Consider the following 17,652-nt stretch of genomic DNA (forward strand, 5'->3'; position numbering starts at 1 on the left):
CTGCCATAGGAAAAACCAGCATGGCGAGGTTATTTCCTTTAGTGTGTAAGATGTATAATGTAGGGAAAGTGTCATCCGATTTTACACAATGTTGTTATACCAATTTCTAAGAAAGCAGGTGCTAATAAGTAGGGAGCGGATTTTTATGTGCTAAAAATGTGAAAAATATTTATTTTTTATGTGCTGAAAAACTTTAAAATATGTGATAAAAAATTGAAATTTTCCTTTAAATATCACATAACTACTCGCGCTCAAGAAGTAAATAAGTATAATGTTTTGTATTAGAATATGGTGCTACCAAACGTGCTCCTTAAGGCAAAATGATGTCTGTGTATGGAAACGTGCTGTATGGTGTATTAATTTTTGATATGCGAGAGTAGATGTTATGAATGGTTATTTTTGTAAAGGTAATGTTTTGTTTAAATATGGCAAAAGCAACCTATCATCTTTGAAAAAATAGTACCAGTTCGTACTCACCCATCACACGCTGGAATATTAGTTGCTAGAAGTAGTCTCAGAATTGCAGTGAACAACAAAGGTCATCTCCAAATTGTCCATCACAAATGCTTGCCGATTATCTCTAAAGAACGCCTTATACTGCGAAAATGATCGCTCCACATCACAGGAAGTCAGATGAGTATAGTTAAAGAGGGGAATGTCACCAACAAAAATGCCATCAATTTTGCGAACATGAGCACCCTCTAATACATTAGAAATTTGGCACATTGTTTGAAATACTCTGTTTTTCCTGAACAAATTTTGATATTTGACCTTTAACAGTCCCTGTACCTGCGAAGCCGAGAGTGAATCTAATTTATTTTCAACAGCGCGCACTTCCTTCACTGTTTCGGACAACAGGTTAGTGGATTTTTCAAGTATGTCTATAGTTTTACACAAGAAGCTTAGATTGGCAGATATAAACGCCAAATCATTTTTCAAAGAGCTGTCTTTTAGTATCTCTTGAAGAATCTCAATTGACGACGCGTCGTTTTTATGTAGCACGTTCACAACGGATGCAAAACTTTCGAAATTGTCTGCGTAGTATACCACAGCGCTGAGCCAGGTACCCCACCGCGTAACAATAGGCAGAGGAGGAAGCGCAAGATCCGGGTTTTTCTCTTTAAAGAGATCGATGCTTGAGGGTGCTTTTACGAAGACTTTTTTGCCATTAGACACTAATTTATCCACTTGAGGATATTGAGCCCGCTCAGTTTCACATAACCTGTGTAGAGCATGAACAACGCAAGTTACGTGTATCATTTTCGGAAAGCTCACAGAAAGGCCTTCGGCTGCCTTTTTCATGTAAGCTGCACTGTCCGTAAGGGAAAGCAATACATGGTCGTATTTTATACCTTTTGGTCAAAGTAAGTGCATGGCTTCATTGAATAATCTAGCTACAGTGACATGGTTTGCAGCAGGCATTTCTTTACACGCTAGCAAATAAGAATGTTCGCAAGCAGTTTTGTCATTCTTCAACACACCAACTACAACATTTCCTACTTTTCTGCCACTTGAATCAGTGGTTTCGTCAATGCTCACCCACAGTTTTTCGCTATCACATACTGCCTGAATTCTCTGTAAACTTTCTTCGTAACATTTTGGGAGATAGCTTTTCCTTAATGTGGATTCGTCTGGAGGCTCAAAATTAATGTACTTTGTTAGGAAATTTCTCAGTCCCGGATTATTTATTTTACCAAGAGGAATGTCGGCGCAAACAAATGCTCTGCACACATCTAAATAATACTGGGAATATTTAGATGGGCCTGCATTTGAAGTAGCTGGTTCAGCTATTAGTAATTGTCGCAACGCACACACGAAGCAGCCGCAGTATGCTTATTTCCAGACAAATGCTGGATTACTTGAGAACGTTGATCTGCACGTACTGTTTTACCACACGGTTGGCAAAATAATACTTTTCCATCGGTAGTGAAAATGCTTTTAAATTCCACTACATATATTGTTGAAGACGCGACCTTGTACTCGACTTCTCTTTTGGCATTATTTTGCAGGTTACGACACACGCATTTACGGTGAATCACTGTTTCAATAAAAAGAATAGCAGCGGACACTGAAGGAAATATTTCTTATAAATCCATACAAAATCACACGACCACGGGAATGATATATGGACCCGAACAGCTAACCTTACTCTTAGGAGTGATGAAATTCCACTACCTAATGGTGGGGCAATATTCTTCCGAGTCTCCCATGTCGTAACGGAATTACGTCACCTTATCTCTCCGTGATTGCCTTTCGCTGATATTCTATAAACAAAACCCGACAGGGCTGACTCATAAAGAGTTGGAATGACATCATGCAAGGAAACATCTTGTGCAGCAAATCAAATCGCTGTCTAAATGTAACGACGTAGCCAGTGACCAGCAAAGTTTTAGAACTTATGGAGGGAAGTCCATAAATAGCCGAAACATTCAGATACATTATGTTAAATACACTGTTAAAAACAATATCGTAATCGTAAAATGGAAATATGAGCATTGTTTTATAACACAGAAGCATTTTAAATTTTATTGATCAACAAATATTGCCGATTTATGTGCTTATTATAAATTTTCTCAAAATATGTATTTACATTTAAAAAATGTGAAAATATGTGTTTTTATGTGAAATAAGATTCAGTTTTTACACTTGGGGATGCACAATAGGAATAATGAACTTTGTAACTTGCGTTAAAACTTATGCAAAAAAAAACCGTAATTACATTAAAATCCGCTCGCTACTAATAAGTGTGAGAACTACTGCACCGTTAGTTTAGCATATCACACCTGCATAATTTTAACACAAGAATGGAAAGATAAGTTGAAGTTGATAGGTGGAATATCAATTTGGCTTCAGAAGAAACTTACAAACACACGAAGGAATTCTGACATTACGTCTGATCTTAGAGGGGTTCGAATCCCATTGTCGGCAACCCTGAAGATGGTTTTTCATGGTTTCCCATTTTCACACCAGGCAAATGCTGGGGCTGTACCTTGATTAAGTTCATGGCCAATTCCTTCCCACTCTTAGGCCTTCCCCATCCCATTGTCACCATAAGACCTGTCTGTGCCTTTGCGACGTGATGCCAATTGTAGAAAAAAAGTTATATCTTAGAGTACCGAATTAAGAGGGACAAGCCTACGTACATTGCATTCGTGGATGTAGAAAAGGCCTTCTATAATGTTGATTGCACCAAACTATTTGAGATTCTGAAGGTGATCGGGATCAGATAACGAGAGAGAGGAATTATGTACTATCAGTAGAATAATCAGTCTGCAGCTATAAGAATTGAGGGCTTGGATAAAGAAGTAGCAATCCATAACAGAGTGAGGCAATGCTATAGTTTGTCCTCTGTAATCTTAGAGCTTGTCAGAACAGATGGGTTATTTTATCTGAGTGTGCAGAAGATATGGAGAAATTGCTGACTGGTATGGACCGATTCTTGGAGTGCAGTTCAGTGAAGTCAGATGATGTGGATCAGAAAATGAAATCTTAAAGGAGAATAATTCATGATAGCAGAAATAATGAGGATAGAAATTGCAGATTAGCACTGGAAGAAAGGCCTTTCTTAAGAAATTTTCTCATTTCGAACATTGTTATATGAATTAGAAGGATGTTTTTGAATACTTTTGTCTGGAGCTTGGCATTACATGGAAGTGGATGATGAACATAACTAGCTCAGAAAGAAAGAGAATGGGATCTTTTCAAATGTGGTGTTATAAAAGAATGCAGAAGGTGAGATGGGTAGATCGAATCACAAATGAAGGTATACTTAATCGAATTGGTGAGAAGATATTGATTTGGTAAAATTTTACTGGAAGTATAGACAGAATGATACGACACATCTTAAGACATCCAAGACTTGTGCAGGTTTTTTTTTTTCTTTTCTTTTTCTAGGGGCTTCACGTCGCACCGACACAGATAGGTCTTATGGCGACGATGGGATAGGAAAGGCCTAGGAGTTGGGAGGAAGAGGCCGTGGCCTTAATTAAGGTACAGCCCCAGCATTTGCCTGGTGGGAAAATGGGAAACCACGGAAAACCATTTTCAGGGCTGCCGATAGTGGGATTCGAACCTACTATCTCCCGGATGCAAGCTCACAGCCGCGCGCCTCTACACGCACGGCCAACTCGCCCGGTTGTGCAGTTTTTGAGGGAAGTGTAGGTGGTAGGAAGAGTAGGGGTAGACCAGTGTATGAATATGTTAGATGTAGGATGTAGTAATTATGTATTATGTGGTATTGAGAACTGCATCAAACGAGTCTATGGACTGGTGACCTAAACAACAATAGAGATAGGTGGAGTATCCATTTTGAATTTTATTTGTTGAATCTAGATATCAATTCTCTATTGTGGCCTTTCTGTGATTTATTCTTTGAATTTAGTGCACATTTATTTTAAGTTAACACAGCAGTACATTTTCTTTGTTACGTGTTAGAGACCTTGACTTGACATTTGAACTATAACTGCATGTTGAAAGGCAAGAGGAGAACTCAAGTGTGTTAGTTGCAGAGAATTGTTTGTTATCAATAAAGGAACAAATTTTGTTGTGAATATAGTAGCTGAAAGTTGTCTACCAGAGTAAAATTATAGCAAGATAAATTGAGATGTATACATACAAAGTAGGATGTGTTTTGTCCAGTATCTTGTCAGTCTCTAACTTCTTTTAGTCATTGCATTCAGTTCAGAATTTTCACCTACCGGTGGGTTCTGGCTCATTTTTGGATCAGGAAATGCAAGGTTGAATAATTTAATCCTAAATTCTTGTGGCTTTCTGGAGCATAATAACATTAGTTACTAGAGAGGTTGTGCACAAATATGAATGAGAATGCTGACCTAAATTCTTTTCTGAAAAAGATTGCAAAAGAATAACGATTTTTGGCGTATAACATTGTATTTCCTTCTCTTTATTATTACAGAATGAATCTGAAAGGAAGCAAAGGCCTCGTGGGTCTGTTCACCTAGCAGGAGCTGTAATATCGCCCAGTGATGAGGATTCCAACACCTTTACTGTCAACTCAGCAACAGGAGAAATGTTCAAACTTCGTGCGGCAGATGCTCGAGCACGACAAGAATGGGTGAATCGCATTCGAGCTGTTGCAGAGAGGCACACTATGGCCATTGCACAGGTATGATTATGCTGAGTATATTGAGTATCATTAACGAGAAGATTTACTGCTCCTTGTTAATTAATGTTTAAGATTGATTATTTATTGAGAATTGTATCTGTAATCCTTTTGAAATATATATTGGAGATTTTCTGTATTTAGTAGAACATATGACTTTATTTTCATTGCACATGCGAGCTAGACCTTCCATCCATGCTATTACGAGGTCATGTGACTTAGTTACCTTAAAGCCACATTCGGTATTTCCTATAAGGTATGAGTGAGTTAGGGTGGCGAGTTCCAGGTCGACCGGAGGGCATGTGACGGCCTCTGCTTCTGTTGTGGTTTCCTTCGGGAGTCTTCATGGATTTTCTGGAAGGAGAAGTAGAACATTCCTCTTCTGGGCATATCCCGATGATACTAGAACTTCATCACTAGCTACAGTATATAAAAGGCTTGCTCCAAACGAGGAGCAGTGTGGAGTTTGTTGTTGTCTTGTTGAGTGATATTAGTAGAGTAGTTCAGTGTGTAGAGCAGTCACATAAGTTGATTGTGCGACTTATCCATCTTGCTTGGAGTTGAGCAAAGTGTAAAGTTGTCATGTGTTCCGATAGCCAAAGTTCATGTGTTCGAACCTGACTGCACCAGGAGAGTTGGCCTTGCAGTTAGGAGCACACAGCTGAGAGATCGCATCCGGGAGATAGTGGGTTCGAACCCCACTGTCAGCAGTCCTGAAGATGGTTTTCCATGGTTTCTCATTTTCACACCAGGCAAATGCTGGGGCTGTACCTGAATTAAGGCCACGGCCACTGCCTTCCCGTTCCTAGGCCTTTCCTGTCCCATCGTCGCCATAAAACGTTTTGTGTCAGTGCGACGTAAAAGCAAATAGCAATAGAACCTGACTGCACGGAGCTGCTATGTGATCTGGCAGTGGTGCATGTGAAGTGAAAGTGAAAATTGAAACCTGTCAATCAAGGTTATGGAAGGATCACCTGTTCCAGTTAAAGACTGCCAGCTGTAATATTTCTGTAAGGAGAAGAGACTCTGTAAATAGACATAACTCTGAAGTGTTGTCATTCATTCTCCACACATCTTAAAATTAAAATAGTCTATATGAGCACACATCAAAATTATTTAACCCTAAAACCAGTTTTCAGAAGTTTCGTTCCAACATCAGTAGATTATAAAAAATTAAAGTATTAAAAGTTCACATAACTGTGTCGTCTTGATTTTTTCAAATGTAGAGGACAGTTGTACTGTAATAAAGATAAGATATAGTGGAAAAATGTGTAAAACTTACTGAACATAAATAAAATCATACCTTATTATGAAAGGAATGACCTGTTGGGGTGAGTGGCTTGTATTGTTGAGGCTCTGGCTTTCTCACCCCAACTTGGCAGGTTCGATCCTGGCTCAGTCCAGTGGTATTTGAATGTGCTCAAATATGTCAGCCTTCTGTTGGTAGATTTACTGGCTCGTAAAAGAGCTCCTGCGGGACTATATTCTGGCACCTGAAAACCATAAAAAGCCGTTAGTGCAACTTTAAGACAATAACATTACTTTTTTTTTTTTTAATTATGAAAGGAATGACCAAACCTAGTCTCAACTGTTGCACGAATACTGAGTAACTGTCACAGCGCTGGCATGTGGCATTGCATCACCTCAATCACCACCTTTTTTTGTGCTAAGTATATTTCGATGATTTCATGAATGTTTAATTTTAAACCATGATTGCATTTATAGATTAATTCCATACTGTATCTTTCTCAATGCCATGATAGTTGTATTGCTATAAATATGTTCTGCAAAAGCAGATTATCTATCTATATATATATGTATAAAATATAAAATAACTTGGACTGACTGACTGACTGACTGACTGACCGATTCATCATCGCCGAGCCAAAACTACTGGATATAAAGAAATGAAATTTTGGGGATACATTCATATTAACATGTAGGTGCTCACTAAGGGAAGATTTTTGGATATTCCGTCGCTAAGGGGGTGAAAAAGTGGGGTGAATTACTAAAATGAGGATATCTGTATCTCAAAAACTTAAAAGTTTACAGACGTAAACATTGGTATTTGAAATCTCCTTTAAAAATAAAGAAACACATTTTTTTTTTTTGAAAATCCCATTAAGGGGGGTGGGTGGGGGGTGAAAAATGGGGAAAAAGGGGTTGAACACCTTTTATGAGGAGGCTTATATATCAAAAACTGAAAATGTCACAGACATAAAAATTGAAATTTGAAATCTCCTTCGAAAATAAAGAAATACGAATAACGACTATTTCTGAAAATAATCTCAGACACGTAACATATTACAGATTTGAAAACTGGTATTTGGAATTTCCTGTAAAAGTAAAGAAACATAGATATTTTCTTTGGAAAATCCACTTAAGGGGAACTGAAAAAGAGGGTGATTTTTTAAAATTAGCGTATCTACAGTATATCTCAAGAATTTAACATGTTGCAGACATGAAAATTGGTATTTGGAATATCCTTTAAAAATATGGAAACACGTATTCTTTGTTTTTTGGAAAGGAATCTTAACGGTGGGGGTGGGGGGGTGAAAGGATTGAAAACTTAGTTGAATTATTTGTATGAGGATGTATGTATGTATACCAAAAAAAAAATCTAAAGATGTTAAAAACGTGAAAACTGGTATTTGGAACCTGCTTTAAAAATAAGGAAACACGCATTTGCTGGGGGGGGGGGGAATCAAATTAGTAGAGGGGGAATGAAAACGGAGATGAGTTCCTTTTACGAGGATACATATATCTCAAAAACTGAAGATAATACAGAAGTGATAATTGGTATTTGGAAGCTCTTTTAAAGAAACGAGTATTGTTTGTTTTTGGAAAATTTACTTCAGTGGGGTGTGTGAAGGGAAGTAAAAAAAAAAAGGAATACTTTTTCTGGAGGAACTTATATCTCAGAACTGAAGGTTACGGATGTGGAAATAGGAATTTAGAATATCCTTTAAAAATAAACAAACACGCATTTTTGGGTGGGAGGAAACCAACTTACGGGTAGGGGTGGAGTGATAAAGGAGTTGAATTATTTTCATGAGGATACTTATATCTCAAAAACTGAAGATGTTACAGACATGAAAATTTGCATTCAGAATTTTCTTTCAAACTAAAGAAATACGTAATCTTTTGTGTTCGAAAAATCCACTTAAGGGGGGTGAATTAATTGAAAAATTAGTTGAATACTTTGTATGAGGATACTTATACCTCAAAAACTAAAGATGTTAAAGACGTGAAAATTAGTATTTGGAATCTCCTTTAAAAATAAAGAAACACGCATTTGGGTTGGGAATCAACATGGGTGCGGGGGTGGTGAAAAAGGAGTTCAATTGCTTTTTGTGAGGATACATATATCTTAAATATGAAGACGTTACAGTAGTGATAATTGGCATTTGGAAGCTCCTTTCTAAACAAAAAAATAAGTTTTTTGGTTTAATTGAAAATTCACTTAAGGGGAAGGTGAAAGGGAGTGAAAAAATGTAATTCTTTCTGTGGAGAAACTTATATCTCATAAACTTAAGGTTACACACGTTAAAATTTTTATTTGGAATCACCTTAAAAAATAAAGTAACACGCATTTTTGGAGGGGGGAATCAACTTAAGGGGCTGGGGTGAACAAGGAGTTGAATTCTTTTTATGAGGATACTTATATCTCAAAAACTGAATATGTTAGAGGCATGAACATTTGCATTTGGAATCTTCAAAGAAACGTATGTTCTTTTGTGTATGGAAAATCCACTTAAGGGGGTGAATGAATTGAAAAATTAGTTGAATTCTTTGTGTGAGGATACTTATATCTCAAAACATTAAAATTGTTGTCCAGCTCCATGGCTAAATGGGTAGCATGCTGGCCGTTGGTCACAGGGGTCCCGGGTTCAATGCCCGGCAGGGTCGGGAATTTTAACCATCATTGGTTAATTTTCCTGGCACGGGGGCTGGGTGTATGTGTTGTCTTCTTCATAATTTCAACCTCATCATGACTCGCAGGTCGCCTACGGGCGTCAAATTAAAAGACCTGCGCTTGGCGAGCCGAGCCCGTCCTAGGATCTCCTGGCACTAAAAGCCATACGCCATTCCATTTTACATTATATGTCAAAAACTTGACATGCTAGGGACAAGAAACTTGGTATTTGGAAGGTCCTTTAAAAATACAGGAACCTGTATCTTTTTGTTTTCGGGGAGGGCACTTAACAGGGTGTGAAAAGTAGTGAAAAATAGTTGAATTATTTTCTTATGAGCATACTCATATCTTAAAAACTGAAAATTTTAGAGACGTGAAAAATTGATTTTTGGAATCTCCTTTAAAAATAGGGAAACATGTGTTTTTGTTTTCGGGAAATACACTTAGAGGGAGGGGGGGGGGGGTAGGGGGAGGACTGATCAAGGGGCTGAATTTTTCTATGGGGATACTAATGTATATCTCAAAATCTGAATATGTTACAGATGTGGGAATAGGTATTTGGAATCTCCTTTAAAAATATAGAAACATGTATTTAGTTTTTGACTTGAGAGAATATTTCTCACATGTAGAGTTCTATGTCGCATGGTCGCCTTGGCCCCATTTCTGTGGTAAATGAAACTCAATTTTTGGGCGAGTTTCTATACTTTAGGAATTTTCAGATAGTCTCTTAGTACAATGCTGAGAAGCGATTACTCTGATCAAATTACGAAATACACGCGAGCGAAGCCGTGGGTAATTGCTAGTTTGTTATATGACACTGCTTTAAAGTGTTCTTGATAATGCTGAGCAAATGTTCGGCTAGTCTGTCCTATATAAAACTTCTTACAATCTTTGCAACTTACTTTATACTCCTTAATTGATGTAGGGATCATTTTTGTTGACTGTAGTAGAGTATTACCTTTTTTTTATGAAACTTTCTTTTGAGTCCTGTAAGCTATTTTTAGATTTTTTTAGATGAAATTGCTTTAAAATATGTGCATTTTTTTTCAAAGTATGTGAATGTTACATATCCCTTTCATACCGTGTACGCATAATTGTGCAGGTTCGTATTTTATTTATGTCTGAGCTTATTTGACGTTTTCTTGGCGCTAGTTTTTGCTTATGCGGGACACGTATTATGTACTTCAGTTGTTTTTATTTAGCGCTGACCACCAGAGGGCAGGATGAAGAGTTTAAAAATACTGTTCATCAGCAAGATGGCAGGAAGCAGTAATGCCTAAAGTAAGTATTTATTTATTGCGTTCATATTAATCTATAAGCTTTACTGAATATCAGAATGTAATCAATGAATTGTGTAAATTGTTTTAACGAACGTAAATTGTGAACTTACAACATCGTACGTAGTACCATGAGGTTTTGAATGTTGATATGCACAATTGTGTGGGCTAGGTTTCCCTACAGGCAGTGCATGCGGGAGTGCTGGGTACTGCCACCAAAAGGACTGAAAGCAGAACTACGTGAGAAATGTAATGTATAAGATTTTAATAGTTTTAAATTGGTCTGCACTGTAAAATAGAACATTTGATCATGCACATGTATATAATCACATGTAATGAGCTGATTCTTTTATTTTTTAAATATTTTTTGTAAGTAGTGAATTAAATCCTGACACGCACAATTGTGTGGATGCTGTTTTTCAGACGATAGTTCTTATTTTGTAAAATAAGCTGTAAACACATGTATTTAAGAGAATTTTAGGAAGTTTTTGACGTACAAACAAAAATCCACACCTCCAGTTTTCTTGCAGGTCTAAGAGCAAGGTGCTGCCACCACAAGGACTGTTAAAGCAAAACTTGTTCTCAATGTATAAAGTGTAATGTATACTTGTGTTTGAACAAAGATTTTAATTGTTTTAAATTATTCCACCCTGTGAAATAGAACATTTGATCATGTACATAATAAATGTATATTCACATATACTGAGTTGATTTTTTTTTTTTGTAAGCAGTGAATGAAGTCTGGACACAGACAATTGTGTGGGTGCTTTTTTTTTTCAGATGTTCATTTTTATTTTGAAAAATAAACTAAAAAAATATGTATTTAACAGCATTTTAGTCAGTTTTTGTTGTACAAACAAAAATTCACACCTCCAGTTTTCTTTCAGGTCTGAAAGAGGTATTGTTTGTTTGTTAACCCCTTCCGGGCGGCAGTAAGTCTTGGCTGTAGGCGGCGAATACATTGAACAATGAAAAAATGCATGGAAAATATGGAGAAATGAACTAAAATGATAAAAATATATATAAATGTATAAGAGTTGAAACCCAAATTTGAAGTGGTCTGAAGACAAAATAAATATCGTCTTATCATTTTTTCAATGGAAGAATGGCAAAAGGGATGCTTCATGATATGATCTGACATTGGTTAATTTTAAGTACACATTCTTTCCCTTAGTGTCTACCCATTAGTTCCATTTCCTGAAATGGGTTCGGGGATGAGGTGAGATGAATTTATATTACGCGTTTATATGGCCGGATGCCCTTCCCGATGTCAACCTCATTTGGGGAGGTAATAAAATTAAATGGATGGTGGTGAATGAAATTGGGTAATTAGCTGGAAGTAAAAGGCTCTGGCCTACGAATACGAGCTGTCTCGGTATTTGCCTGGAAGTGAAAATGGGAAATCACGGAAAATCATTCTCAGGAAAGCCAACAGTGGGGATCGAATTCCCGTGTTTCTCGAATGCAGAGCCATAGAGCGGCTAGTCTGCTTGGTACACATTGGTTCACTGTTTTGAAATATATGTACAGAAAGATACTTTTAATGATGCTTTGGTTTCATTTATTGTTTTGTTCATCAAAAAGTGGAAAAATTATTCAAGGAATAATCACAGAATTTGAACCCACGCTCTGCACAAATAACATAAATAAATAATCTATAGGGTGTGTTTCAGTATCAGAGTTTGACGGCAACATTAGCCCTTCATCAGGATTACGAACAGGAAGAATTGTCGTTGTTCCGGGACTGTTTTTACTTAAGTCAGATCCGTTCTGTTGCTGTCAGTGTCACTTGTGTGGTTGTTGCTCTCAGAAGAGCTGGAGAAAGAATTGTCGACTTCAGAGTTATATTCCGTAACATCCGATTCTTCTTTGTCTGTATCATCTATTTTAGACACTGTACTGGTATTGCTAATCTGTTTTTGCGACGCCATTTCATCGAAAAACAGTGACAATACATAATAAGTACGCGCACGTAAAAACTGCGTCACTCAATATGTGTATTATGCAACTCTTACTATCAGGAGAAAAAATATTGCGAGATACTGAGGGGATTTCCCTTATCACTAGAGTTGAAGGAACTGTCTATGAGCATATTTGTGTACCTCCTTGGCTAGTAAAGCTGCAAAATTTGAACGGAACATCTCGTCGGTGTTCTGGCAAAACATAGTTTTGAGATCATTGGGTTTTAAGAAATCGGTGATATATGATGTTATATTACTACGAGGCTGTTGCACCTTTTGGGCTAGTTCTTTTTTTTCATTCTATTAAAATAATGACCACGCCATCATGTAGAATATTTTTTCTTTAACCCAGTAGTGCATTTAACTCAAATTCGCAGAAAGTGTACTTGGTCACTTCTGCCTGAACGCCAAAGATATATATGTTTCTGCCCGGTGATAAAGAAATGTAGAGCATATATACATGGTCATCGAAAAATAATGTGTAGATTTTAGATAATAGCTATTAAAAAACTATTAAACGTAATGCAGTGGTTTTAGCCTTAAGATGCATGGAAAAGATAAAAAGTTCAATTAGTAAATTTCATTGTGAGCTCTGTTGCTGTGCAGACGTTTAATCTGTAGTCCACTTCGTGCCACGTGCGTTGGATCATATCTGGAGTAATAGTAGAGATTGCGGCAAGAATTTGCTCCCGAAGATTGCACCATGTCACGAATCTCTTCTGCGTAAACAGTGTAGTTGTAACCATCAGTGCTCTTGATTAGGCAAAAGAAGTGTTCACAGTGGGTTCCGCGTGATTTTACGGAGGAACAAAAAACTGTCAGAAAAAACATTTCTGAGTGATCTGGGTGATTTTATATTAATCTGAGGATGTTATTGTAGAACGAAACATGTCATTCTTTGTTTAATAGTGTGTGTTTCTTACAGGTATGTTATAGCAAAATAGCAAAGTCATCTCCGTACAGGCCATGAAGGCTCTTGGAGGGGTGGAAGGTAAAGGCTTCCACTATCTGTAACCTCGGCACTTGATGGGGTAGAGTGGTTAGCTCTATGCCCTGCCACCTTTGCCCCAGGAATTAACCTGGTACTCATTTTTGTTATAGGCTGAGTGAACCTCAGGGCCATGTGCACCTCCGGAAGTGGAAATCTCGTTTCTTAAATTTTACGACTTCCTGATAGGGATTCAAACCCATGTCCTTCCAGGCGAACCGAGCACGCCTTTATCGCCTCGGCCAGGCAGCCCCCCTAGGTATATTATAGTGTTACAGGTATATATTCAATTTTGAACTTATGTGTTTGACAGACTGAAAAGCTTTTAAGTTACGTTATATAATGAGAAAATACATCTTTGCAGTTATATAGATTTAAATGAGGTCAAGCCTGATGGATGATTAACCCATTGGCATATTGATTTTCCAGCCCTTTGCATGCCTACAATTAGTATTTAATTTACGTAAATCACAGTTCATGAGAACTTTAATTTATTAGTTTTTACAGTTTTCTTACCCAAACTTTAATTTGGAAAAATGAAAATCCACACCCTGTTTCTAGTCATTGGACCAGGTAAGGAATAAAATGAATGAAGCCCCCATCTCTCCGCGGATAGGAATTGTGCTGGCTGCCGAAGCCTGTCTCAGTCGTCTGGGGCAATGATTAATGCCTGACAGATAAAATTATACTGGAGAGTGTAGCTAGAATGAAAGAAGAAAGGGAAAACTGGAGTATCTGGAGGAAAACCTGTCCAGTCTCTGCTTTGTCCAGCACAAATCTTGTGTGGGGTGACCAGGATTTAAACCACGGAACCCTGTGGTAAGAGGCCAGCGCGTTGCAACTTGAGCCACGGAGGCACACAAACTTTAATTTACGGAATGAAAAAATCATAAATCTTATATTTGGATATTTTTGCATTTCAGTAGTTATCATTTTTCATCTCTTAAGCGCTTCTAGCACCTGGCACTTCAACATTAGAGACATTACAGTCATCATCATATTTTCTGATTTTCTGTCACTTTTTTCGGATCCGCTGCTGTTACTATCACCACTGACACTAAATAATTTTTCAAAATCTGAAGTTTCTGATTTGCTTTCATTATCACTTCTGTTCAGAATATCCGATATATCACCGCTAGCTACGTGCATACTATTTGTCTGCTCACCTTGGATAGGGTCAGACACAACGGGGAGGAACTTTCCAAGATCAGTTATAGTGCTAACTTTTTTTTAGCTAATCAAACACAAGCACCATTGCGAGAAAGAGCAACTCTTCCTCTTTCCGACAGTATATGTCAGTTCCATCTCTCGATAAACATCCGAAATATGTGCGCAAATCTACTCTTGCTAGGCTCCATGGCTGCAAGCCATCAAGCTGCATTATGTCCTGTGAACAATTGCACGGTTGGGAGCCGTCACTATATGCCAATGGGTTAAAAACTAAGGTTAACAAAACAGTTCAAAAAAACTATTTACCTCCACAACGTTGAAGATGAGCATAAGAGGAAAAGTATACCATCGTTTAGTTTTACAAAATTAGAGGTTAAAGTATAATCAAGAGCGTGAACTACTGCATTTAAGAAACAAGTCCTTGAAATTAAAAGAAGTTGCAACCGGAAATTAAAAAGTACTAGAGTGCTTACCATCAAGGAGAGTTGGAATTTTCCATGTGAGTGTAGCTCACAGCCAACACGTCTAACATGTAGGCTGGTCAAGCAGAAAAGGCAACACCTTCACATGCTCCCACCAAGGAGATAGTGATCATTGTGAAACAGGAAATGGGCAAGCATTAAATGTGAATGCAGGGTTTTACCTTCTGATGTACCTTTAACCAAATCAAATTCTACATACTCAAAACTACTGGTAATTTCCATAACAGAAATTCTAGAAAGCTCGATACTGCATGTGGGATACAAATGCATGGCAATATTTTCACATTGCATTTCAAGCTGTTCCAAAAGTTCATTGTACAGTTTTGAAGGTTTGTTACAGAACATTAAGATGATTAAAACTTTAAACAATGTATCATCATCCTCTCTTTAATTTTGAGCCAAAAGTAAAACATTGAAAATTTGAACTTTGGAGAGACTTGCACACGACATAACTCCGACTGACAGCTGGAAATTTTCGTGTTTTAATCAATCATTTCCTGTTTGGCTCCCGGTTTTTCTGATCTATATGAAGAAATGCTGACAGCGGCCATTTGCCAAGAGATTCCCACATTTCCTTTCATTCCAACCACAATGCTATAAGAAACTTCCATTTAGGCTAGCTCATGCAGTGAACTGAATAGAACCTGAGAGAGTGATGCATTGTCCACCTGACGGCCATTTGGACTGCAGCAATTGGAAGACGACACATACCCAGCAGAAAGAAGCCTTCATACAAGGCAAGACCAGTGTCCAGAGTTTAGAAAAACATTTGACATGAAGGAAAGATAAGAAGAATAAAAAACTTTATGGAATTTTCCCTTAGGTTTTCTCTTTTTGTTGGGCTTGTATAAGTGATAGTAGAAACATACTTAATTTAAAGAAATACCTGAAATTTACATATGTACATAAGTTGAAGATCACTAGAACTTTTCATCAAGACTGGTGATATCTTTCCAAGCTTCACAGAGCCTTACTTCCCTCTCCCGCTGAGGAGCCCAGCAACTCCTTGGATAAGAATCATTTTGAAATGAATGTAGAAAATAAAAAAGAGCACAAGAGTTTATCCAGAATTACAAAAATTTTACAGTGACATTATCAAACGTACCCTACATTGAAATCAAATTAATTGCAAGTCTTACATAACCTAATATTTATATAAGGTAGCCCCTTCCAAAGAAACATAATTAAATTTAAATATACAAGAAACGCAAGACACTGACAACAGTATCAAATTTAGTTCCTAAACCTATGCATATCCACCTTAACATGAACGGAATTTACATACTAACATAAATTACACCTCTGTGTGCTGGCCAGCCACTTCAATATGTAGACATATTCAAAATTGTACCAATAAAATGGTCACAGATAATATAGTACAGTAAAACCTCGATTATCCGTCCCTCGATTAACTGTTCTGTGGATTATCCGTCAAAAGAACTTTATTTTTTAAAAGCAATGTACAGTCACTCCAAAACTGAATGAGCATACTCTTGATGTCAGTAATAATAATGTTATTGGTTTTACGTCCCACTAACCACTTTGACGGTTTTCGGAGATGCTGAGGTGCCGAAATTTTGTCTCGCAGGAGTTCTTTTACGTGCCAGTAAATCTACCGACATGAGACTGACGTATTTGAGCATCTTAAGATACCACTGGACTGAGCTAGGAGTGAACCTACCAAGTTGGGGTTACAAGGCCATCGCCTCAGCCGTCTAAGCCACTCAGCCCAGCTGTTGACGTCAAGGTATCTTGATACAGTACTCTGTTTTGGAGCGACTGTACGTTGACTCTCTGACTCCTGTCTCCATGATCATAACGTATAGTAACTACTGTACGTACACGCACATAGACCGGCAATCGGCAATGGAGACATGACTTCATACATTTTTTTACTACGTAATTTTATGTTGTGTAAACTTATTTAACTTTTAAAAAAGAAGAGGGATGCTATTCAAATTCAACAGTCACAAACTTTAACAGCCGAGAAATGTTGAGATTGAAATCTGCAGTAAAAAGAAAACGTGTAGTTTTAACCATACAAAATAAAGTTTACAGGGCAATTCAAAATGATGGACCCGATTTCATAAATTTATTCTATGAAATCTAATGAACATATCATACTGTGAGATATGCGCAAAGAGAGGCAAACTCTCAAAGTTTAGTTGAGTTTAGATTTCATCCCATTTGGTTTCATTTTCAGCCGGTACGTGCGCACAGGAAGCGAGTAAAGAAAATGGCTGCGGCTGCAGAGCAGAAGTTGTTCTGTGTGCTTGATTACCATGTAAACAAGTCTGTGATTAGTGTTCAACGACATTTCCGTACCAGGTATGGAAAAGACCCACCTACTGGAAAAGCCGTTCGTGCATGGTATGCAAAATTCAGAAACACGGGCTGCATCTGTAAGTGAAAGTCGACTGGCCGTCCTTCGACCGGGGAAGAGACAGTGGAATGTGATGTATGTCGTGTTACGCGAGGTGCTCACATAGAACACTTGTGATATGACTGAAAAAACTTTGAGAGTTTCCCGTTTTTAGCACATGTCTCACATTACGATATGTTTATTAGATTTTTTTTTTCTAGTTGCTTTACGTCGCACAAACACAGATAGGTCTTATGGCGACGATGGGACGGGAAAGGGCTAGGAGTGGGAAGGAAGCGGCCATGGCCTTAATTAAGGTACAGCCCCAGCATTTGCCTGGTGTGAAAATGGGAAACCACGGAAAACCATTTTCA

The 17,652-nt window shown here is 37.7% G+C and overlaps 1 protein-coding gene across 4 annotated transcripts in view; it reads left to right on the top strand.

Moving 5' to 3' along the window:
• Nucleotides 1–17,652, top strand: part of LOC136864120 (oxysterol-binding protein-related protein 11) — a 353,345-nt gene that overhangs the window by 97,232 nt on the left and 238,461 nt on the right. For all 4 annotated transcript variants that reach the window (XM_067140720.2, XM_067140724.2, XM_067140721.2 and 1 more), the window contains one exon: nt 4,916–5,125. In XM_067140720.2, the coding sequence (XP_066996821.2) occupies nt 4,916–5,125 (210 nt within the window). The remainder of the gene's footprint in view (nt 1–4,915; nt 5,126–17,652) is intronic.

Source organism: Anabrus simplex, chromosome 2 (assembly GCF_040414725.1).
Source record: "Anabrus simplex isolate iqAnaSimp1 chromosome 2, ASM4041472v1, whole genome shotgun sequence".
In the NCBI taxonomy this organism is placed as follows: domain Eukaryota; kingdom Metazoa; phylum Arthropoda; class Insecta; order Orthoptera; family Tettigoniidae; genus Anabrus; species Anabrus simplex.